Genomic DNA, 25,511 nt, shown 5'->3' on the forward strand with positions numbered 1-25,511 from the left:
AAAGGGAGAGTGATAGAGATTTGATGGGGAGTCGTGATTCTTCATTTCAGTCTTGTAGAACTGCATTTCTTAATCCACATGAATCTCCAAAAATGTCTAATATTCCCTTGAATTCCTCAAGCTGTTTCTTAACCCACTTTCCCCCCTAACTTACTCAATCACTTGCTTACTCTCATCATACACTTTGATGACTTGCACTTTGTTCTTCCATCTCCACATGCGCCACGTGTTTAAAGGACTCGAGTGCATGGAGGGGGTTCATGGGTGTGATGTGATGCGAGGGAATGTCACATGCGCAGTTACTCAGAGACAAAAGAGAAAGCCTTTTTCTGTGATCAAGGGGTTTATGGCTGTTGTCTCTTTTCACAGCGTGAGATCCACTCAGCTCATCTGCCATTTGTGAATAACCGATAAGACAAAGTGAAAAAGCGCAGGCTTGATGGCGCAGCGGCGTGAATTTTGATAAAAGGACATACGACTTACTTTCTAAATGTCAGCCATGCTAAATCAGATGCAGCACATTATTTTTTTTATATTAGTTTACAGATGAAAGATCTTATCTAGTTGAAAGACTTAAAAAGCACAGTTGTGTGTGGACTTAAGTAAACAAATTAAGTTTGACTTTGAGAGCGGATGAGCTCTTTAAGGAGCTCAAACTAAAGATGAGAGGGGAGCAGATTTGAGAATCTTCAGCTAAAGGCTATATGGAGAGAGCAGAATGTTTCATGACCTGTGCAGAGACTCAAAATGTTTGGCAAAAGAATGCAGATTGCATTTTTGATAGCACTCTGTTCGCATTTAATTGGCAAGGACATATTTGGCTTCAAGTGTGGCTCTACGTGGATTTGCTAGCCATTCCGAGTTGCAATGCCTTTAGATGTTTGGACTGAGATGTAGAGAATGTAGTTCAGGCAGCAAAGATAAGACAAGAAAATTGTAAATTTTGCTTTTTGATAATTACATTTCTGTTGTCCTTTAAGAGTCCCAGGTAAAGAAATAAACACAAATCTGAATGTCCATGATGTTGCCATTACAATGTGTCAAAGAAGGGATGGGGTATATGGTGGTAGTTTTCCTCCACAAAAGTTTTACAATGTTTTGCATAAGGCGTAAATGTTTATTTTTGTCCAATCTGATCTATTAATCTGTCCCACTCATAGCTTCGGACAACTTTTAAATGGGACTTCTTCTTTCAACAGTGTCTCACTCTTTGCCATATTTCCATAAACAACCTATATGGAGTGTGTGGCTTTCATCTACTGGAAAATATAGATTATTTTCTTCTAGAGGATTTTTAGAGACTATTTTACACTTTTCTTCACAACTATATGTCACCTTGTATTAGATAAGCACATATAAATCCTGATAAAACACATAAGTGGTGGTTGCAACTTGATGAATTCTAAAGAAATTAAGAATAGCTCCTATACTAACAATAAACAGAAAGTTTACAACACTATTTTTTTCCTGGTTTGTGCTTGATGAACTCGACTTGCCCAATAAGTGAATAGTTTTTTCAATTTTATTTACTTAATACAGCCACCATTATGTTTAGCAAACAGAAGAGGAAGTGAAATGCTTTTTTATTTCTTTTTGCAATAATTTATTTTTCTAATCTCAATTTCTTTTTATTAATTACAAATGAGTAATTTGGATATAAATGATCATTGGTCCAAATGTAATGTAGACAATGAAGTCAAATTTCATGAAACCTTTTCTATCCTACATTAATTCTCTGGAGTATTTCCTGGAGCTGAGGAGTTTTTATGTGATTAGCACATATCCATGATTTGACATGAGGGAGTTCACTTTGGTTAGTGTCTTTATTCAGAGAGACAAAAAAAAAGTTTTTGTTAAACACTTTAACAGTAGGACTGTGGTTCTGGAACGTGCAAACATATTTCCATATCTTTGATGGTTTCACACAAAACTTGCATAAAACAACAAAGAAAGAAAAAGAAAAGAAAAACGAATAAAGCTTGTCATTTGCATTTGCACTGCTTCTATAGAGTTCCTTAATACTGTTTATACCAGGCTTTCTAGTCTGGCTAGCTATTCCAAGCACTTCAACGCTATGTGTCACATCCACCCTTTACCACACTGGCTGATTCACAGCATCACATTGAGACCATTGCCTAGGGACACATCAGCATGTTGTGGGAAAACCTGGAATCAAACTGAGAACCGTAGACAGAATTTTACAATCCCAGATGTTATCATGGCATCAGATATTTCTTCCTGTGCTTTGAGAGTCATGGAGCAAACTTTTAAATTTGATTCTTGTCTGATCTACCAACAAAAATCCAATTAAACTGTCCAAAATTGAGGGGTGTTAGATAATACAGTATTTCAAATGTGAAAATGTTTGGATAACACTTAATCAACTAGTACGATTTGTGTTTTGGTCACTATAAAGTGCTGAACACAAGAACCTGACAGACCATCATTTGCAACATGTTAAAGTTGAGCTGTGCACCATTTGCTTCAATGGAGAATAATCACATTTGTAGTTTTTATGACAACTTGACTGTTGTTACTTTGATCTTCATCCAAATCTGCTTTCAACACAATCAAAAAGGAGTAAATACATATATTTTTTCCTCTTCTTGGTGCCAGTCTTGCTTGAAGACAGCAGGGGCGATTCGGCAAGCCATACGTGTAGCTTTAATGGAACTGATTGGGAATTTAGAACAAGTCTGCCATCCTTTGTCAAAGTCAATGCAGATATGCACCATTCACAGTTTGGCAGGAGTAAACTTGCCAAACTGTTTAGGTCCCTGGTATGGTGCTTAAAATTTGGTTTGGTTTGCAGTCAGCTATTTTTAGCACAAAAAAATGCGGTGTGTGTTTGTATTTCAAGTCTACTGCAATTTGAGTTCATCTGATGCAGGTTTCAGTTTTCTTTTTTTTCAGGCATTGGTTTGGTTCATGTGATCTGTTATGCACGAGGGATTAAAACATTATTTAATTATACAAAATGCTGATAAATTACTTTGATCCTTTAATTCTAAACAAATCTAGTGATTTAGTTGGATTTTTTTCTCTGTTTGTGGTAAGTTAATTTTGTTTTAATTTCTGAGTAAAACAAGTGGTAAATTAAAACTCAAGTATTAAACTAATGGTTAATACATTTAACTTTAAATATTTATGATTTCAAGTATATTTAAGACTCAAGCTTTTTATCCTTTGTTTGCCATGTTTTCCACCTGCTGCTGCTGCCACACATGTCACTTTTTTGTGATCAGTTAGTAAAGATGGTGGCATGAGTTGAGCTCATGTCTTTTCAAGTACAAGCCCGTTGCTGAAATGCTCAGATTTTGATACACTCTGGGTGTATCAAGATTGGCCAAGAAGCTGAGAACAGAGAGCTGGTGGATTTCTTTGTGGGTCTAATAGAAAACACAACAGGAGATCCGTCCTGCACACAGTCATCAGCATCCTGGATAATATGCGTTACAAGGTTTAATTTCCCTTTGGGATTAATGGAGTATTCTTGAATTGAATCAGAATTGCCAAACCTGAGTATCAGCAGGATTAAGGATAATAAACAAGGTTTGACTTCAAGTTGTTTTTGTAGAGTCAGCCTCCGTTTCACTGTACACAGTGGAAAAGCTCCAGTGGGAGTTCAGTAGTGCATCTACTTTCTCTGAAGTGTGAGATCCCTAAACACAACCTGGGAGCATTCGAGTATTCAGTCAGAGCAAGTGTCTCGCTTTGCGGTTTCCCAGCATGCCGCTGTGGCATTTCAGAAGCTGGTTAAGCTTTTAAAGTGTAGGCTACCCAGACTGTGGCGCTTCCATAAATAGGCACATGGAAAACAATATATTGTTAGTTTGTGGTTGTTCTATCGGGAAGAAATGCTGGGATTCAACTTTTATAAAAACAGTGTTTAACAAATATGACCGGCAACAGATTCAACTTTGTGAAAAATGAGGTCACATTTACAATTTAAATAATAAAGAAAGGAACTTGGAAACGCCTAAAAATGCACATGTTGAAAATTTCTTCCATGAGGCACATATCCCTGGTGTCTTCATCCTCGCAGTATGTTTTCCACATTTAAAACATTTGTGGCTTAATTTTTGACTTAATATTTGTTTCCATATGATTTTACACTAATGTCCAGAGTTGAAGCACATTTTTCCCAGTGAGCATCAAAACATACAGTTAGGGCCAGAAATATTTGGACAGTAACACAATATTTGTGAGTTGGGCTCTGCATGCCACCGCGTTGGATTTGAAATGAAACCTCTACAACAGAATTCAAGTGCAGATTGTAACGTTTAATTTAAAGGGTTGAACAAAAATATCTGATAGAAAATGTAGGAATTGTACACATTTTTTTACAAACACTCCACATTTTAGGAGCTCAAAAGTAATTGGACATATAAACATAACCCAAACAAAAAAGTTTTTTCTCAATATTTTGTTGCAAATCCTTTGGAGGCAATCACTGCCTTAAGTCTGGAACCCATGGACATCACCAAACGCTGGGTTTCCTCCTTCTTAATGCTTTCCAGGCCTTTATAGCCGCAGCCTTCAGGTCTTGCTTGTTAGTGGGTCTTTCCGTCTGAAGTCTGGATTTGAGCAAGTGAAATGCATGCTCAATTGGGTTAAGATCTGGTGATTGACTTGGCCATTGCAGAATATTCCACCGTTTTGCTCTCATGAACTCCTGGGTAGCTTTGGCTGTATGCTTGGGGTCATTATCCATCTGTACTGTGAAGCGCCGTCCGATCAACTTTGCAGCATTTGGCTGAATCTGGGCTGACAGTATATCCCGGTACACTTCAGAATTCATCCGGCTACTCTTGTCTGCTGTTATGTCATCAATAAACACAAGTCACCCAGTGCCATTGAAAGCCATGCATGCCCATGCCATCACATTGCCTCCACCATGTTTTACAGAGGATGTGGTGTGCCTTGGATCATGTGCCGTTCCCTTTCTTCTCCAAACTTTTTTCTTCCCATCATTCTGGTACAGGTTGATCTTTGTCTCATCTGTCCATAGAATACTTTTCCAGAACTGGGCTGGCTTCTTGAGGTGTTTTTGGGCAAATTTAACTCTGGTCTGTCTACTTTTGGAATTGATGCATGTGAACCCTTTGTATTTGCTTTCATGGAGTCTTCTCTTTACTGTTGACTTAGAGACAGATACACCTACTTTCCTGAGAGTGTTCTGGACCTCAGTTGATGTTGTGAACGGGTTCTTCTTCACCAAAGAAAGTATGCGGCGATCATCCACCACCGTTGTCTTCCGTGGACGCCCAGGCCTTTTTGAGTTCCCAAGCTCACCAGTCAATTCCTTTTTCCTCAGAATGTACCAGACTGTTGATTTTGCTACTCCAAGCATGTCTGCTATCTCTCTGATGGATTTTTTCCTTTTTTTCAGCCTCAGGATGTTCTGCTTCACCTCAATTGAGAGCTCCTTTGACCGCATGTTGTCTGGTCACAGCAACAGCTTCCAAATGCAAAACCACACACCTGGAAACAACCCCAGACCTTTTAACTACTTATTTGATTACAGGTTAACGAGGGAAAGGCCTTTTGAGTTACTTGCAGCCTTTGGAGTCCATTGTCCAATTACTTTTGGTCCCTTGAAAAAGAGGAGGCTCTGCATTACAGAGCTATGATTCCTAAACCCTTTCTCCGATTTGGATGTGGAAACTCTCATATTGCAGCTGGGAGTGTGCACTTTCAGCCCATATTACATATAAATTGTATTTCTGAACATATTTTTGTCAACAGCTCAAATAACAAAACCTGTGTCACTGTCCAAATATTTCTGGCCCTAACTGTATTTGAAAATCATAGGATGTAGTCACATGAACCGGTGTATTTCACATGTGACTACACACCATGATTTTCGCACCTGAAACATATTTCCATTGTTATTCTACATTGATTTCTAAATTTGAAACAGGACTGGTAAAACACTGATAGCACGCGAGGCATTCAGAATTGTTTCCCTGCTATTTTCCCATGTGCAGATCACACTAGTAAATTTCAATTTGGAAGCTTTTATCACATGTGCTGCACATATGACTGCATGATAATTTCTACTACGTTTTCCACATGTGACGCATGGGTTTCGGATGTTATTTCAAAGCATAATTTAAAATACGAGAAAAATTGGAAACCATGCCAGAGATGAAATGTATTTAATTTAGCTTTTATTCATTTATCTTTCCAGCAGTGATTTTTTTATTTATTTTTTCTTATTTTTAATTTTATTTATTTCTTTTTTTTACAAAGTACAGTTGCCACATGTAAAACATCCGTTGAAAATGTGATAAACCTTCCAAATGAGTTTAGCACTCCTTTTTTTTATTTTAGGAAATATTTATTATAAAATAATTTAATCGCAGATGGTCAAAAGGAGAAAGCTTATGTCCCATTGTATACTTTCCTGTTGAAATAGATTTGTAGGAAGAAATATTTATTGTGTAGAAAACTGCAGTGTCAAAAAGTATGATCTTCTATTTAAATAATTATTTGCAGCTTCTGTTTTATAATTTACATAGTTTTATCAAAGCGTGCTGAAGAAGGATCATATTTATATATATCTTAGATCCTCTTTTGTATGGCAATAATTGACTCAAATCCTCATAACCCCAGAGCTTTCATTTCTAATAGCTATGGCTCAGAGGAAAAATGAGTTTTCTGGTATCTGGAGTTACTGATTTTGATTCCTCCAAAACATATCAGTGGTGTGTTTCAAGGCTCTAAAATGCTACCCATCTTCAGGCAAGTATATGGATGTGTGAGTGTGGCTGGGTGAACGAGTTACAATAGTTTAAAGTGGTTTAAGTAGTTGTCTGAAATACCTCATCATTTAATAAGCGGTTGATTTTATTTAATGGGCTTCACATGTGAGTTTACATGTGTATGCCATTTACTGTCAATTCATTCATGTCACGTGTAAAGTAACAAATTCTTTCCGTAAGGTTAACTTCAAATATTTTAAAGATAAACAAGATAATTTTTTGTTTTGTTTTTCTCCCCATGGTGGGATAATACTTTGAGCTGTGCTTCCAGGCCTCTTTTGTCTTTCATGAATTTTATGTAGCATGTAAGGAAACAAATAAATAAATAATAATAACGAAAGAAATTATGTTTTCAACTCAGTGAATTGAAAAATTGAAGCGAAAGCCAAAAAGACAGTCCAAGGAAAGAGAGACGGAGAAAGAGCTTGCCATCCTTGGTAATGCCATTAATGTCAAGGTGGAAGGAGGGGAAAGCAGACATCCAAGATGATGAATATTTAAGGATGCCCAAAGTGAAGAGCTGTTTTAGAAACAAAGTGGGACAGAATGCCCTCATGAAGGCAGCCCTTTAGGACCTATTCTTACACAGTATGTGCCTTTATGAATATTCATTGTTCATTGTCCCAAAAACAATTTGCTTAACTCCTCTGACTTTTTTCACCCATAAAATGCATTTTTGCCAATGCACTGCTAAGTATTCAAGTTTAAACTCTGTTGAAAAGCCCCCTGACTTATAGTGCAATAGATAAAAAAAAAAAAAAAGGTTGAATAAGATGAAACTGAGCATAGATGTGCAATGTATGGCCCATAAACAGGGGAACTATTTTGTCATATGAAACTGCACATTGTATTCCCACTGAATTGCTTGATGCAACATTTCTGTGACACACTGCAACGTGAGTAACTGTGTCACCAGCTGTGGAGAAGTGTGGATGTATGATGTCATGCCACATTTGTTTAAAATTGGAGGACCGTATGAACTTGTTTTACAAACTATCATGGTGCTCTGGAGCAGAGCTCACAGCATGCAATGGGTTAGCTTTTTTGAAACAGTGTCAGGATCCTGAAATGAAGAATAACAGGCGCTGAAAAAAAACTAAATGCAGATTGTAACTGCTACATATGTCGGCCTCCATATTGGCTTTACATCAAAGAAGAACAGGAAAAGACAAACTAAACTTTCAGATTTTCTCAAAATTGTTCAACATGTTTTGAATGCATTTCTACTTTTGTGGATTTAGGTAATTTTCTTATGCTTTTTTTGTTATTTATTTGCTGAGTTGAAACAATTTTTTTATTTACATTTTTCTTTTATTAGGTCTCTGCTTTAAGAAAATCATTTGCATTTTTTTATTGATAAATTAAACCTCTATATTGTATTTTACAAGAAAGAGGTGCCAATTTAGTGGCAATTTAAAATTACTAAATATTTTTTTAATAGTGTTTTTCCTTTTTTTTAATTTTTCTCAACCAAGCCCATTTAGAAACATACAATGTATGCTAGTTTCCATTTAAAACGCGTTCCCCATGACCTTTTCATGACAGAATAATATACATCTTCTACATCAACAAGCAGTCCTTGAACATGATTGTAAAGCATTTTATGCTCATGCATCACTCTGAGTCAACATCAGCAGAATGCCTCAAACCCAATAGGAGATGATTCATTTTTTTACAGTGACTGATGCAAATATCCTATGATTTTTATTTTTTAAAAATATTTTAATTACAGTCCCTTTAATGCTCTACTGCCTTTAAATCTTCCTCCTCATTTCTCTGGTTTTTGGTTGCCTTTAATTGACTTTTAACCGTGACTTACCTCTCCTACATCAGACACACAGTTGCCTTTCAGTGTTCTCTTTTTGACATTGTTGTGTGTTAGCTAGACCTTGTGAACTATGTTTGCAATTCTGGAGATTCTTATACAAAATCCTGGGTAACATTATGTGTGTCATTAATTAGGAACAAGGGAGAAATAGCTTGAAAGCTACTCACACGGGCTTCTGTAATTAGGTCTCTTCATAGAGATATCATATTTGGTAACCTTGGTTGCTGCTTCCAGCTTGAAATAAGTAATGAATTAAAAGACACGCCACTAGAAATGGGCAAAGCTACAACTAATTAGAACAGCTTCATGGCTCAAGAAGGTAGATTCTTACTTGAACTTGTTGTACAAGTTGTTCAAGCAATCTTTTCCACTTTGAGGGTGGTTGTGTTACAAAGTGTTGTCTAATATTAACTTAATTGTGGCAACAGAAAGTGTACATCACCAATAGATATCATATAATGATTTCTGTTTTTTTATTGTTTTGTGAAGCTTTAAAATGAAAACAATTGAGACATTAATACCTTCTGTGTGCTGTACCATTTATTCTTCTGTTCATTTCTATTAATATGAAACATTTTTAGTCAGGTGAGGGAATTTTAAAATCATTGAAATGAGGGATAATCAAAATTTAAGCACAAGTTAAAAAAGCACTTAAATAATGGAAGTTATGTTTTCATTTTTGACATTTAAAAGGCTTTAAGATGTTTGAGGAAACGCAAGGGTGGGATTTCTCTAGGCCTCTCGCGTTAAACAAGAAGTCAAGCAATCGCACTACAAAGGAAAATGATCAACCTCATTTTAATTTATCGGCTTTATCGTTTCTTACCGCCTTTTTCTCTTTCTATTGAGGACATTGGATGAGAACAGGCTCTCCACTGACCTGTCCCTTCCTCATTTCCTTGGCGTTAAGTTCAGTTCACGCTATACGATTTTGGAATTGTTGTCGTCGGCCCATTTCAAAACCTGAGCAACCACTCACTAGCTGACAAAAATCGGAGGTATAACGGGTTCAATCGTGCCGTGTGGTGTCCAACAATGGGCACAAAATAGTCACTACAAGTTATTATATCATTACCATTTTATCAGTTTGAAATGGTTTTCAAACAATATTATCGTTTATCGCAATAATTTTTGAGACAATTAATCGCTCAGCAAAATTTGCTATTGTGATAGGCTTAGATTTCACTGCCAAGATTTCAGAGAAATGAACATCAGCTTGGTATTTCTTGTTCAGGAAAGAATGCCCCATTTTCCCCCAAACCTCCTGAAATTGCAGTTTTGCCAAGATGCTTCGTATGTATTGTGTGATTGAGTAGACACACGGCAAGAGCAGTAACTCTTCAAGTAGCTTGAAGAAAAATGTATGCAGAGAGCATGTTTTTTTTTTTTTTCGGTATTGTGTGTGCACACTCTGTGAGTCAAAATCAGGCTGTTGGCGGACCCTCACTGTGTCAGTGATGGTAATAGTTTGCTAGAACCTTAGGGGAGCTGCTCAGCGGGACGGGAGTGTGTGTGCATGGGAGTTTGTTTGCGTGCACAAATCTGTTCACACGCACATATCAGCAGGAAAGGGTAGCGCAGGCCCCACAGTGCATGTCTCAACAGCCAAGTCATCAGCCCTTTTAATCCAGCCCAGCAGGGATGTGTTTGTGTTTTTGACAGTTCTTGTGTGTCTGTGCGTTTGAAAAACTTCAGGAGAACTGCTGTCATAAAGTTGGTTTTGTAATCCTCTGAGGCGAAGCACAAATCATTCTGGAAACGCTTTCAACCCGACATGCGTCTTTAGTATCGACATGTATTACACATTTGAGTCTGTCTTTTGTCTGTGTCATGTTCATTTTTGTCAGTTTTGTTTACAGATGCTACCAAACATGTCCAATGTTGATAATTTCTCTTCTCTTTCTCCCCCTGCAGGACGAATGTCATAGGATGAACACTGCTGGTGGGGTGTGTCTGTCTGTGCTGTCCTCCCTCCTGGCCGTGGCTGGGGCCCTGGCTGCTCTGTCTGCCCTTGCTCTAGCTCCTCTCTCTACCCTAGCTGAGGTTGCCTATGGGGCTGCTGAAAGCATCCCCAGCACAGGGGCAGAAGGGGGCCCCTCACCCATCTCCTCACCATGCTCCAGCCTTGTAGCAGGGGTGCTCTATGGTTCTTTCTCCCTAAGGGAGCTATTTCCCTTCAGGACACCTGGTTGTTCTTGGTCCTTGGAAAATCCAGATCCTACAAAGTACTCCCTCTACCTCCGCTTCACCCGAAACCCCATCATCTGCCAAATGCACCACCCCATGCTCCTGTCTCTTGACCACCATCAAGCCAATCAAAGCTGCCCTCTCCATCTACAAACTGTAACAGCCAGGGATCAGGAGATCATTGATCTCTGCGGCAGCCCCTTGAACTCAGACAGACCCTACTCCTTCCTGCAGTTTGATAAAAACTTTGTTCAGTTATGTCTGACGAGACACCCTGCTGCAGATGAGCCTCAGGTAACAAAGGAATTGGTGGAGCAGAGGCTGGTGGAGGTATTGCTCATTAACAACGAAAACTCCAGTCAGTTCACCTGCGGCGTGCTCTGTCGTTGGTTTGAGGAGTGTCTGCGGACGGACCCCAATGGGAACCAGGAGACCACTGACGGGGATGTTTGTGGGATGACGCAAACAGGCTGCATTTGTCCTAATCATAACATCATGGCACCGCCGATTCCACTACTTCCGGAGACACCTCACAGTTTCAGCAACGGTTCCCTCGTCCCTGATGACTGCTGTGTAACCGAACTTCACTCCAACGATGCGATTGCCATAGCACCGAGAGACGTCAGGCAAGGTAGGGTTTATGATTGAAGTTTTTTTCTGTCTCGCTTACACCATTTTCATATTGGTTCTGTGCAGGTCTTTATTTAATACAATGTGCATTGATACATATTGAAATGATACGTGGTTGACCAAACATTGTTAATATTCAAAGTGCTTTTTTATCTCAAATGTGCAGTTGTTTGCCTTTGTACTCGACAAACAGACAAGAGAAGTTCTTGTTTTCCTGTGTTTTCATATCACCCCGGGGAGGTCAAAATTCTCTGCTTGATAGAGAATTTATTATTTGAATTTTGTCTTGTGCATGTTGCCCTTTAATTAAAAACCGAGGCAGTTCAAAGGAAGCCTTTTAAACCTCTCATCAAAAGATTAGTAATGCCTGACAGAAATTCTGCCTTTTGATCTATATTTTAGAGATTTCCCCATGTGGGCAAGAGGTGTGGTTCCTACAGTATCGGTCTACAGGCAAGCACATCATTGTGTGCGTACGGCACAAGTGCGTGAAACAGTCTGTTTACACAGTGCAGAGGGGATCAGATGCGCAACGACGGGCACAAATTTGCGCAAATGGTCATTTATACATCGATAAATTGAACATGAAGCAGATAATCCGTTTATACACAAGATGATTGCTTCTTTCATTTGCATAATTCCTTGTGTGCCTTAAGCAATGTACATAAATAATCGGTTTGAAGGAACAGAAATATGACAAGCGCAAACACTGAAGCTTCTTTAATCATTTGCCTTCATCACTACCAAAAGGTGATTTATTCCATTAAAATCACATTGGATGAATATATTTAATACACATGTTATTCTAAATTGTCTTTTCTTTGTCTTTAATTGAACATAAACTGCCAGGCCTCTTTAAGAGCAACCACATTTATGTGGAACCAGGATACCTCTGAAAAACTTGGCCTGAATAGTAAACACATCTGTAGAACTCCATGGAGAGTTTCGCCTTGCTTCTAGGAAGGTTATTTTTGTTTAGGCTTTATGCAGGTGGAGATCATATCATCTAATAAATTCACAAAGGGAGAAATAAGGAGGCAGACAAATAACTGATCATGAGATAGTCTTTCCCCTATTTTACTTTAGTATAATGCAGTAGTATAATGCAATATAGCAACTCTGAGCCAACAGAAAATGTCTGAATCACACTGAGTTACTGAGGGACTACATCATATGTTTTGAATCTGGTTTATCATCTGCTCTTATCTCTTACTGGCTGGCCAGAACTTCATAGAAGCTTTGGTGGACTTAAGGGTGTGATCAAGCCTTACAAAAGTACATCAAATTTCAACATCCTCATTATCCGATGTCTCATTGTCTCTGTGTGAGACATTTAGCTGAGCTTAAATTTAAAGTTTTTTTTGTTCTTCTGTGTCTTCTGTGCAGGAATACATTTTAAATTGCAAAACCAAAGGGTGTCTGTGAAAGTTTATTTGGGATAAATGTAGGACATTTACTGTCTGAATCTCAACAGTGGTCATAAGAACAAATGTGAGACACAGGCTTAAAAAGAGCTGTCCCCCTGTACGATGGCCAACCGCCCCTTCGGACATATTGTGAAACGCTCCATCATCCATGGGGATCTTGAATTAGAGCCAATGCTCTTCCACGTCGAAGAGTCAGTTGAGGCGATTCAGCTATGTGATCAGCATGCTTGCTGGGGAGTTCACAATTTCAATATCATGTCCCACTTTGAGGAGAACCTGGGGCAGCCAGACACGGAACTGACAGAACAGATCTTTGCGACCCAATACGAGATGAGCAGCAGATGGATTGAATCTGACAAACAAATTATGCAATCTGTAGACCTAACTCATCTGAGATGGGGTAAATGTAATGATAAATCCATCACCCATCAAGTTTGACATAATTTTTGATGCGCGCTGTTGCCACGTATGACAGCACAGAAGCACAATCATAAATGATCCATTGCTGATAGAGGTAGTTACACATGCCTGTGTTTATCAACTGGAGGGCCAGTGATACAATCTGCAGCTAATTTTTCATTGCTTATTTATTACCAGCACATAAATTCACATTGCTGTGTTCACTTTTCTATCTCCTGATTCTTTTTTTATTATTCAAATATGGATTAATCTTGATCTCAACTATCAATGAACAAAAGCTTTAGTGATTTATGATTAATATTTAATTTGTTTATATGACTATATTAAAAAAATAATACTTTGACTGCAAGGAGAGGAGGTTAAAAGGAAAAAAAAAAGTTTTGAAAAATGACCTGCAGCAGGCTTCACTGTTGCTGCCATTGCCATTTTCACAGTGGGGATTGTAAGTGGAGATTGATTATGCAGTTTTATTTGTGCCACATGTAGCCTTTTACAGGTCGGCCAGGTCGTTTGAATGTAGCTCCTTTCGACAAGATCACCTATTTTAAATTGTGGCAAATTGCAAAAGGAAACATCCAGGAGAGTTGTTCCTTCCGTGTAGAGTGCTTTGCAAAGAAAATATAAGGAATGCATAGGTTGTGCTTAGATAATTCAATTTAGTGAAAATTATGTTTACTGTTAGCAATACATTCATCTACTATAGTTGTGCAAAATGATACTAACTCTGATACAGATACTTTTTTTTTCTTGAAATGTCATTATCATTGGAAATTTTAATTTTGGTGATATAAATTGGTGATTTGACTTTGAATGATTGATAAAATACAAGAAAAATAAAAATATGGAAAAATTCTGTTTCTATTCACTGACTAAAATGTAACACATTCTAGCAGAATAGAAGTAGAATAATTCTCTTAATTTTTTAAAACACAGAACTCTGCATCAAACCTAATTGGAAAGCCATTTTCTTTTCATTTAAAACAAGCGTAACCTTATTCAGTCATATTAATATTTCATGATTGAGGCATATATCTTTACATAAGTGTACATTTTTGAGCTCCAGTAAGATATTTTTTCATCTGTCTCCATAGAAAATGGCTTAATCAGTATGTTAAAATTAAAATTTCAACTCCGATCACAGATTAAACCCTGAAAGCCAAGACAGAGTGAGGCGTGCTGTTTGCCTGGACAGTTTTGGAGTGAATCTGCAGTGGTGAGAAAATCAAACAGATTGTATTTGAAAGAAAGCAGTCGTTCTGAATGGGAACATTAAAGTCCTGTATGGAGTATGGCTCTTGAGTTAAAAATGCATATTTGACAATTTAATCTTAGTAAAACAATTTGAGCAATTTACTGGACATAGAATAGAAATTTCAAATGTTGCGCTAGTGCCAGTTCTCGCCTTGGTGTCAATGGAACTGATAGAAAAATCGACATGCCCAGTTCTACTATCCGCCTACCAAAACCAAACAAAACAGTCGCAGTCGAAAGAACAATTTAGAATTTCCAATTAAACTTACATGCATTTGGTTGGACTGTGGGAGGAAACCGGAGTAAATCTTGCAACCATGAGAACTGCTGCTTGCGCTGAATTAAATTTTACACTGACAAAATTAAAGTTAGCACAGCTGTGGGTGACCTGTGGAAATGTAAACACTATGTACCTGCAGGAAATGATTATAATAAGGAGAATTACAGGCAAGACATATTTTGGTTCATCTTACCACTGGAGAGAAAATTGAAAAAAAATATCTGAAATAAATCTCTCTATAATAGTTTGTACTTCATCTGCAATGTTTTTAGTTTGAGGTCCTAGGTCTCTGTCCATCAAAATTATTTGCTAATCTGACATTGGACTTATTTGAGACCTATAACTACATACAGTATGGATAAACAAACGTGTTTTCATTTCCATATAAATTAGATATTATGGAGAAAAAAAGCCCACAATGGAAACTGTGCAAACCAAGCTGACTATTTTTATCCTACCCTTTCATCTCTATTTTAATTTATTTTGGAAATGCATCATTTATGTACACTTATTTGCGTATCGTGAATGTTTGTACCTGGCTTTGTTACGAGGAGGCTTATGGTGATGCATAACGGAGGTTAAAAACTATCTCTTCTCTTGAGCTATGAATATTTCAGAGAACAATTCAAATCAGGTAGGAAAACATAACCAGTGCATTAGAGACCGAAGCAGATACTGACGCATTTGCATTTGCTACATCTATGTACACAAAACATAACCAGTTGGTATTTACGGAACTTTCTAAGGTGACAGTGCCACCTGCTGAATGTGGTTGTATTGCAAGAACGAAAAAAGAAGGAATCCAATTAAATAAAAATAATACTCTCTCTGTATGCAACTGTCCTTGTTTTATAAACTTGTAACCTCAACTTGGTCATGTAATGTGGAAAACATAAAATGGTATGTTGGTTACATACATCTGCGTTTCCTTAGTTTTATATTTTCTCCGTCTGTCTCTCCAGGACAGATTTAGATTTGATTTGCCTGCTTCTCCATTGTACTATTTTTTCTTTACATGGAAACTATTTTTACATGGTGTTATTTTTCTAATAGTGTTGCTACATTTTTTTATTTTTTATTTTTTACCTTTTCAAGGATATTTCCTTTTAGTTGGTGTCCACCATTGGAACTATTATGGTATTATTATATCATGGTAAAGGTTGTGAAATAGAATAAATTTGGTGGTTCAGTATAGTCAGGTTCCACAGGTAACACAGACTGCAACCGTCAACACTTCATGTTGCATAATTAAACCGTTTAGGTTTCAGTAGATGCAGCTGTTATGGGTGCCGAACATTCGAGGTGTAGGTAGAGCACCCATCAGTCTTGCCAGGGAACCAAAATGGATTTGAGTTAATCAAGAAATGCAATCCCCTCTACATGTGAACCACTTCTGTGTTCAAGTTTGTGGGATATTTATCCCTTTTCTTTATTATTCATTATATTGCTCATGTGCTGGGATGCATGTGTTCATACGGAATGGGTGCTGCTGCTGTCACAGTGATGGATGATGGATGCAACACTCGCCCCTTTTTGTCGTAGTGATTGAGAACCGGAGGATGCACAAGGTTAAAGCTATGATCTGAACCAGGAAACGGAGAGCTTTTAACTGTGAAAGTCATGGACGTCACCCCTTCTGCTCCTGGTGGAAGAGGCTGAAGAATTTGAAACGTTTAAATTGTTTCTGCAATAAATTGTAGAAGTAACTGGATCAAATTCTTCTTCGAATAGGTTAGAAAACATTATTCAAGAAATGTCTCAAGATTATTAGTTTTCTTTCGCAACAAATAAACCTCTTCAATAATAAAATGCAACATCCAGTCCTTTCTGTGGCAGTATCTACCACAATTGTCAGTCGGTAAAATGTTTTGTTTTCTTTTTCTATTTTTGTAAGCTTTCTTGTCGTATTTTCCACATGCCATCGCAGCATTTCATGATAATTAGTGATGTAAAGCTGAAACGATTCCTCGAATGATTACTTCGATTATTAAAATTCCTAGAGGAAAAATTAACTGCCCCAGAGATTCGTTAATTTGTTTTATTACTTAGCGCACCGTGTTCCGGCCGGAAAATTATTTTCGTTGCGCGTAGAACAGACTTCCGCCTCTGAGTTGTTGACAAAAGCTAAGTGTTAGTGGCATAATGTCCGATTTTCAAGTTCGTCCCGTGGGGATTTTATTGATTAATGATAATGCCTGGCTTTTCATCGTTTTTGGGGGATCATAATCGTCCATTCGTCCACGATGCCTCTGGCGTACTGCAGCCTCCAGGAGATGCTGGTTGAAAACGAATGGCGGGAAGAAGCTGCAGGCGTGTTTATACAGGTGAGCGGATAGACTGAACACGGCGGTAGCTGATGCTTATGGTGTAAGTCTAACTTTATGGATGAACAGCACAATAAATTTCATGTCTTCCCGGTCTGAACCAACAGGTGGCGGAAATCATCGTGGTGGTACATGGCTAGTAGATGAGGAATGAAGGTTTTTGTAAATATCCCATATTGCTCCCCTGCCATTTTTACTTTCGTCCTCTGGTCTATTTTCTCCCCTCCACCACCTTATGCTCATTCGTCCATTTTTTTTTTTTAATTCTTTAATTTTTTCTAAGCTTTATCTTCATGGCTATAAAAACTTTTTGTCTTTGTTGAAAAATTTAAAACACATTTGGGTTAAATGAAACAGAATTCACATAAAAAAGAGATTAATTTCACATAGTCCTGAAATAGACACGAATGGTACATTTGTATTTCTTTTCTAGGACAGCTACTTTTCACAGAATCAAAGATGAAAAAAAGAAAAACTAATTGAGCTTGTTTTTATTTTTTACTCAAATCCTACACAAAATGTTACTTATGAAGTTTGTAGGGCAACTTTTTTTTGTTACTTCTTTGGCAAGTGTGACAGACTCATAACAGAATCGTAATGGACACCTTTTATCATGGCAATAAACACTTAAACAAACAAACAAAAAAAACTAGATCCCGCTTATACCTTTTGTAAATTAGCATTTGGCCACACTTGGCCTTATTGCTTGATAAATGGCTAATGCAATTTAAAACTGTCAAATTACTGCATTTAAACGTGTGAATTATTGAAAGGTAAACATTATGTTCCTATAGAAGTTTCAGCTCCATTATGCAGCTGTCCTGATGGAAAACCATGTCCATTTGCAAGCGTAAGAGCTAAATGCTCGTCTTGAATGTTATGGAAAACACTTGCATTGGTTTTATTGGGATTTTTTTTTTTTTTTTTTTCAAGTCCACCAAGACAGTACTGTATATCGCCCTATATGTACACTACTGACAGCAGTATAGGCACAGCAGACGAGGTCCTGTAGGAAAAGAATCACAGAGAGAATTCATTAGGATTTTGGAGACTCTTGAGGCCAAATCACTCTATCCCTGAGCAGGAGCCGAGTCGTCACTCACTTGCAAACACTTTCTCACACTCTTTTCTACACATGCAACTCATCTCCTCGTGGAATACCAACAGCTACACTGTTAATTAGAGCAGAGAGAATAGTGTGAATTTTATTGTTTGTGTCTGTAGCAGCATGGGTGAGAGGTTTTTATTCTCATACTGTTCTGGCGCTAGGTGCATACAGGTGTTTTTGATAAGACTGTACCAAAACACACGTAGACAAAATGAAAAATGGAAGTGCACAGACGTGCCCATTGGTTTTGACAAAGAGTAATTGTGTGATGTGAAATACAGTTGCTGTGGAGATTTTTCCTAAAAAGAATGGACCAGGATTGTGTGCTTGTGTGTTTAAAGGACTACTCAGGGTGACTGTGGCAGCAGAATTAGTATTCTGTACTCTTCAGCTATAGCTCTCTCACTCAGCACTGAGCCCCTTTATGCTCCAGAAGAGGTCCCTACACACATACACACGCCTACACACGCATGCACACACCCACATGCACACACGCAGACCCTCGTCCTTTCCTGGTTTTTCCACAGGTCGCTTTGTATCAGAATGGATTGGTTTTCAGCACATGAGCCAACTTCCTGTTGATGCCATTAAAAATGTCATAAATCAAGGTAAACTGAAACTACAGCACGCATCCTCCATTAAACAGAACCCTTTGCCCAGCTCCAGTGTACACTGCCAACATCATAGCTTAAAATGCTGCTATACAGTAGTACTGTAAGCATACCTCTTTAACACCTAAAAAGATGTGCATGTACTTTGTCCCATATTACACTTTTATGTTTATAAGTACTTCTACAGCATCAGACTCTAAGTTAAACTCAACCTTTGATGTAGTGGTTATTGACTAACCACCAAGAAAGGCATCACCACATGATGCTGTCACCAAAGGTGTTGTTTTCATGATGATGTGCAAATTTGGCATTTCTGTACACACGGCATTTTGCATGGTGCCCAAAAAGTTCCTTTTTTTTTTTTTGACTGAGTGGACTGTACACTGCTTCGTTTTGGCCCTTCACACACAATCCTTGTAAAATATATTCAATTCATTTACAGGGAGAGCAGAACTCCACATTCCTTTTAGACCCCAACGGATGTAACTGGTAGACAGAATAGCATAAATCAAGGGTTGACACTGAACAGCAACAGCACCTGAACCATACCTGTGTCAAGCCAAAAGAATAAAAAATAAATAAAATCAATGTATCACAGTAAGAAGTTGATGGTAGTAAATAGAGAAAGGAAGGAGATTTCAAATTTAGAGTTGAAGTCTGGATTTGAGGAGATGAAGCGATCCAGATCTGGTTGACGCACCAGTGGGGCAAATTAGATATCTACAAGAGACCCCCCAGTGCACAGTAGCCTTCTGAGACTGCATGTGTGCATTAATGTGCATTTGCTTCTGATACCATATATGATGTGAGCGAAAGACCATATGAAAAAAAGCCTGAGAGCTACAATGTGTCTCCAAAGGCTGTTGTAGCTTTTGAATGGATGTAGGGCAATTCCATAATAATGGAATGCAGAGATACATTACAGGAGCACACAGACACACACTCACACTACTATAGTTTATATCACTCTCTGGGCCACTGACTCCCAGTCAAGCTCCACTGAGTTCATGTGATCGATTAACTGCAGAAAATAGACGGGCATCCCACAGTGCACCTGTGCCCTCAGTGATGTGACACAATTGTGAAAGGCCTGCATTTTTCAGTGTGCTGGTGTGTGTGCGTGCGTGTGTGTGTGTGTGTGCGACCAAGCATATGTATTTGTTTCAAAGTTGCAGTTGCGTGCTCATTTAAAAATGCTCAACTGTCAATCTGTTCAGTTGAAAGTTGATATTTCAACTGAACCCCACTCCGGTCGTTTATATATATCGTTTTTTGTTGTTGTTGTTGTTGTTTTTTTTTATTTTATTTTGTATATTGCTCACTGATTTTTCACACATGTACCCAATGTGTCAGTGTATTGGCAAGAATGAAATTCAGTGTGAACAAAGTCATGACATCCCATTTGGAGCAAGTTTGATTTAAGCAGCCATGTGTGGAGCCTTGAACCATGGTTCACCTGTGTGAGAAATTATTGTTTTTCTTTGTGTCACTGTTTTCTCAGGAAGACAGCTCGAAAGTGTGGAATAATTTAAAAACCTTCCATGGCAGAAACCGACAAACCATCTGTGTTGAATATGAGCTTTTGGTTCATCTTGAACCATAGAAGTAAATTTTAATTAAGATATTGAATAGACACGAGTCTTTGGAAACCAGCATTGACAAAGGGAAAAAGACGCACAAAAAATCTGTTGCATGTGGATCCCAAATCCCCTCCGAGCAGTTTGACTTGCTTCAATGATACGCGTTAGGAATACTAGTAAAATAGAACACTGCTTCCCTACTGACAAGCATGCCCTGTGGAGATTTCTGGGTAAACACCATAAATTCTAACTCCAATTCTTTGCTGTTAACCTTAAGGCTTAACAACGGCAATCAATTCATTATTGTTTCTCATAAAACATGTTAATATAAAATGCTATTTTCCCCATCTCTTCATCACTATCCAAGAGTCTCTATGTCTTCTAAGCTTTGGAGGTCTGTAATTGTACACTGCAAAAAGAAAAAACACCATTTTGTGAGCAACACTTTGTGCGATCGTTGTTTTGCATGAACAAGCATCGCATTGTACCTTGTATATTTTATTGGGATTATATTTGATAGACAAACATAAATTACAAACACTGTAAGAAAATTAATAGTACATGCTTTACATGGCATCACTGTGGTAAACATGACAGCGATGGCATAATTCTTTGGGGAGAAATACACTTGGGGATATTCAGGCTGCTGAGAGCCATGGAGTTGAGATGAAAACATGTTGGACACGGCAAAGACCTCAAACATGCTTTGTGTTGGTGTATCACAAGAAGTCCAATTAAAACAAATTGCTTATCCGGTGTTATCAGGATGTGAAAAGGAAAATAAAATTATAGCTTTTGTACCAAAGAATGTCTTGAATAAATGTAGTGTACTTTAAATTCGACCATGCAAATTTTATGCTTGTGACTCATGTGCTAACTACTGAGAGTCAGCTGACCCCTCAGTAGTCCTTTTTTTTATACATCCTTTTGCTTCTGCATAAGCATGTACTTCATTGCTACATTCCAACTGGATCTTACAGAACCATAATTACTTTTCAGCAGAGTACAAAGATTTAACATGCAAAAGGTTCAGATCAGGAATGGAACGGTACTAAAGCATCATAGTGGCTGACAACTGCTGGTTATGTTGTGACCCTGTGATCATGCTACGGGAACCTTCCACCCATTTTCAGAGGCGAGGTGGTGGTATTTGTCACCAGCAGAGACACACTGAGGCATACTGGAGGTTACTGATATCAAGCAGCAAGGAGGATAACAGATTGTCTCCCATTATGAAAATGTTTTACTTTTTTGTTGTTCTGGGGCGGGGAGTTGCATCAGAGAATGAAGGTGTGCTATATTTTTATGTTTTTGCCTCAGTGCATTTAAATTCAAGTGAAATACAGGGCTATGCAGTTATGTGGTTCTGCTGATGGCTCATGAAGCCTTGCTTTACGCACTGTCCATCACCCACACCTCCTCCTAACCCGTACGATGTCCTTCATGATATGTGGCACGGGGACACTCTTCCCCTGAAATGTCTTCTCGTGGGACCTCATTTGTGTTCATCTGGCTTGACGTGAGGAGAATCTGTTTGCCAGGAACAGCCTTCGATGATAGACAAGGCTATTTATTCTAATACACCAAGGGAGGCTTTCCAGAAACACATTCGTACACACGCACACATATTATAGTGCTTACAATGTCCTCCACAAGTATTAATCCCCCCCAAAAAAATTCTTAGATTGTCTATCTATTTTTATTTTTAAGTTATCTAGCTGTCTTTTTGTAAATCTCCCATTTTATCTACCCCAAATGGTTTCCCTCAAATTCAGTTAACACGCACATGCATAATGTTCCAGAATAGAAGAATCTCTGCAAAAAATGTATTTTGTCAGGTGATTATCTGTACTGCTTTCATGTGGTACAGTGAGCTCCTCAGTCAAGAGGGGGTACCTGCTCTAACGTCTCCAATTTGGAAACTGCAGATCGATCCCCCAGCAGGGAGAGAAAGAGTCTTCTCTACTTTGATGTATAGAAAACACCTCAAGTGGGATCTCTTGAGTCCAGTAACATGAAAGACAACTGGACTGCACATAGTAAATATTCTGAAAGACTAAAACTTTATTCTCCATTTCACTGTCCCATGTAAAGTCTACACAGTCAAGATTTTGCAGAAAAAAGATGTGTCCTTTAAATACCATTTTTTAGTTGTTCTTTTGGCCCATCTCTCACTAATGCCACCTTGTGGTCATCATCAGAAACGTCCTCAATTTTGGCCAAAGATAAACCTGTGTTTTTGTGGACAGCCTGCTGGGTCCTCTGGTTCAGTGCAGTTAAATTGTTTTAGACCTTTCATTTGACTAGAAAATGTACAGAGTCACAAGAGCATGCAACAAAAATCCTCCTGCACAAGTGGGTGTGTAGTAGAAGAAGGGAACAGTGTTTACTACGATGTCTGGCAGCACAGTGGACAAAGAATACAAGAGCCTGACAGGAAAGGGGATGTGTTTGGTGATGTGTGTGTAAAAGAGAGGAGGACAAGTGATCCGGTGTGCTAGCATCTGCTCGTGGTATTTTACATTAACCCCCCATCTTGTCTCTAAACATCACTGGCAAACAGCTGTGTCACGCTGGGCTATGAGTGACAGTCACTCCTGCCCTTGCTAAGTCAAAGTTAAAACAAGTCCAACTACCACATCTTCTTTTCTCTCCCTGCCTCTTGCTCTCATTTGTCAGTGCACATTAGCATCACCAGCCAGTGTGTGGCAATTAAGTATACCCATGGGCAAGAAGGCCCTATTTAGAAATCATTACAAGACAAGGAAAGCTTGCCCCATGAGTTTAGCAAAGACACACGGGGAAGTGCACCTTAGTCTGTGTATTGCTTGTTTGCCAAGTGCGTGTTGGTGGCTGTCTGTGCGTTTCCCACTCCAACCATCCGTCATTCCACTCCACTCGTCCGTGGCTCTTTGCTAGCGAGATAAGTCTCAGACAATCTCCAGCTGTGCTCAGAAACCTCCCCTCCCCAGTTCCTTCCCTCCATGCCGCCTTTGAGATCATATCGTCTGCATGGGAGAGTAATGGAGCAGAGGGGACAACAACTTATTCTGTATTTGTTAATGTGTTTTTATGGACACATATATGACTGTTTCAAATAAAAAATGGACTTTGTAGCTTTTCAAGAAGTCATGAGGGAGAGTTTTAGATCTCCCTTCTTGTGCCCTTGACTGGGTGTTTAGAGTATATAGGTGTTTGTCCTATCTTATGTTTAGGATTAGTGGGATTACTGACCTCCCAAGGTAGATATTCTTATTCTAAGATCAGTTTCCTGCTGTTTGCAATCTCTGCTTCTATTGATGCTATCAGCTCTTTGTGTGAATATTACAAATGGAGATTATGCACAACAAAAATAAAATCATTTTATTTTTGACTTTGGTGCATTTTTTTAGTTCTTAAAATGTCATTATTACATTATAAAATATTGGACTTTGTTTTTTTTTTGTTTGTTTTTTTAAAATAAGGACTAAAATAAAATGAATAGATGAAAAACAAAATATCAGACAACCATCTGAAATCAACTATTTGATTAATAGTACAAGAGAGTATTAAAATTGACAATTTTTTTTGGTATTACATATGTTGATATTGAAGCATATGAAAAATTGACCATCATTGGACAGTTTTTCATGTAGCTCAGCCCTATAAGGGCAATACAATTTGTGAATGTCACAAGAATATGACTTGTAATAAATTGTCAGTTTTTCTGCTTTGATTTCACAACTGGTCTCCGAATGAGTAGCCTACCACCTAATGAAAAAATTTTCTCAGATTCACCCTGTCATCTCAAAGAGGACCACATACACCTGTGATTCTGCGTTCAGCTGTTCATTTAAATGTTTTATGAAAATCTAAAACAGCAGTTTTAGATTTTATGAAAATAAAATGCATGAAATTAAGTGTCTTGAAGTAAAAATTGCTTTCCAGCTAACAAACAATTCATAATTGCTGAATTAGCATGAAAATAACAAATTGATGAATAAGGTCACAGTAAAATAAAAACATTTTGGAATCAGATGTGTAGAGATGTGACTCTGTGCTTAAACTGAATGTGCCCCTAGAAATGTGCATATTTATATCTGATTGTTGAGCACTTTCTGTAAAGCTGATGAAATTCTGATAAGCCAAACTAATGAGTTCAATTTTGAACTTGGCTCAAAAAAAAAAAAAAAAAAAAAAAAAAAAAAAAAAAAAAAAAAAAACTAGAGAAGAGCAACTTTAAATTTAAAATTAATGCATTAATTATGAATAAAAACACTAAATCTGCCAGGTGTTCCAATTCTTAAGTTTTTTTTGGTAAAAGGATAAACAGTGGTGGTGGGGGGGGAGAGGAATCACTGACACGCAAGTAACAAAGGAAATCATATCCTTCCTGGAGAAGACAGGAAGGATATGATTGGATTTATGAAGCTTACGTAGTTTATGAGGAGCAGCCCCATAAACTCCTATGCCGCTCGACTACTCTGTTGCCAAAAAATCTAGAAAAAAAAAAAAAACTTTGAATAGTTATTTTTCAAAAGTTGCCAAGGTCCTTGAAGACAATCCAAGGAGCCAACCACATTTACATAAGCATGTATGACTAAGACGAAATAAATAAAATTGGACAGAAAATGTCGTACTTTCAATGAAATTGTAAGTTTTTGTGTTAAATTGTCGAATTTTGTTTCTTACTTCACTCTTTCCTTTGTACTTTTATTTTATTTTATTTTATTTTATTTTTTTGCCATATTTAAAGTCAAAAGAACAATATTTTAGAAGTATCAAATGGTGTGCCTTGGCAAATGAAAATATCGTATGCAATTTTACTTGCTTAGAATATTGTGTTAAGGTTAAAAGTCAGTGTTACTCATGCAGGTCTTATTTTGTTAAATCCAATCAAATTAAAGTATCAAACTATTTTATTTCTTTTTTTAAAAGACATACCCACTCCAAAAACGATAAAAACACTATGGCTCAATTCAGTTCTATTCAGACTTAGAACAGGCTTTAAGTCAAAGGTGCAAGAACTGAATGAAAACCTGGATATTTGAGTGAATTGGATTACTTGGGTCTTTATTTGGGGGGCTGCGGATTCTGGGGCAAATATCATGCAGTCCAT

At 37.9% G+C, this 25,511-nt stretch overlaps 1 protein-coding gene across 2 annotated transcripts in view; it reads left to right on the forward strand.

The window, feature by feature from the left end:
* adgrb2 (adhesion G protein-coupled receptor B2) overlaps nucleotides 1–25,511 on the forward strand; it is a 241,880-nt gene that overhangs the window by 61,038 nt on the left and 155,331 nt on the right. For both annotated transcript variants that reach the window (XM_055058814.1, XM_055058815.1), the window contains exon 2: nucleotides 10,510–11,413. In XM_055058814.1, coding sequence (XP_054914789.1) covers nucleotides 10,525–11,413 — 889 coding nt within the window. In that variant the 5' untranslated portion in view covers nucleotides 10,510–10,524. The remainder of the gene's footprint in view (nucleotides 1–10,509; nucleotides 11,414–25,511) is intronic.

Source organism: Poeciliopsis prolifica, unplaced genomic scaffold (genome assembly GCF_027474105.1).
Source record: "Poeciliopsis prolifica strain line A6 unplaced genomic scaffold, Auburn_PproV2 SCAFFOLD052, whole genome shotgun sequence".
Lineage (NCBI taxonomy): Eukaryota > Metazoa > Chordata > Actinopteri > Cyprinodontiformes > Poeciliidae > Poeciliopsis > Poeciliopsis prolifica.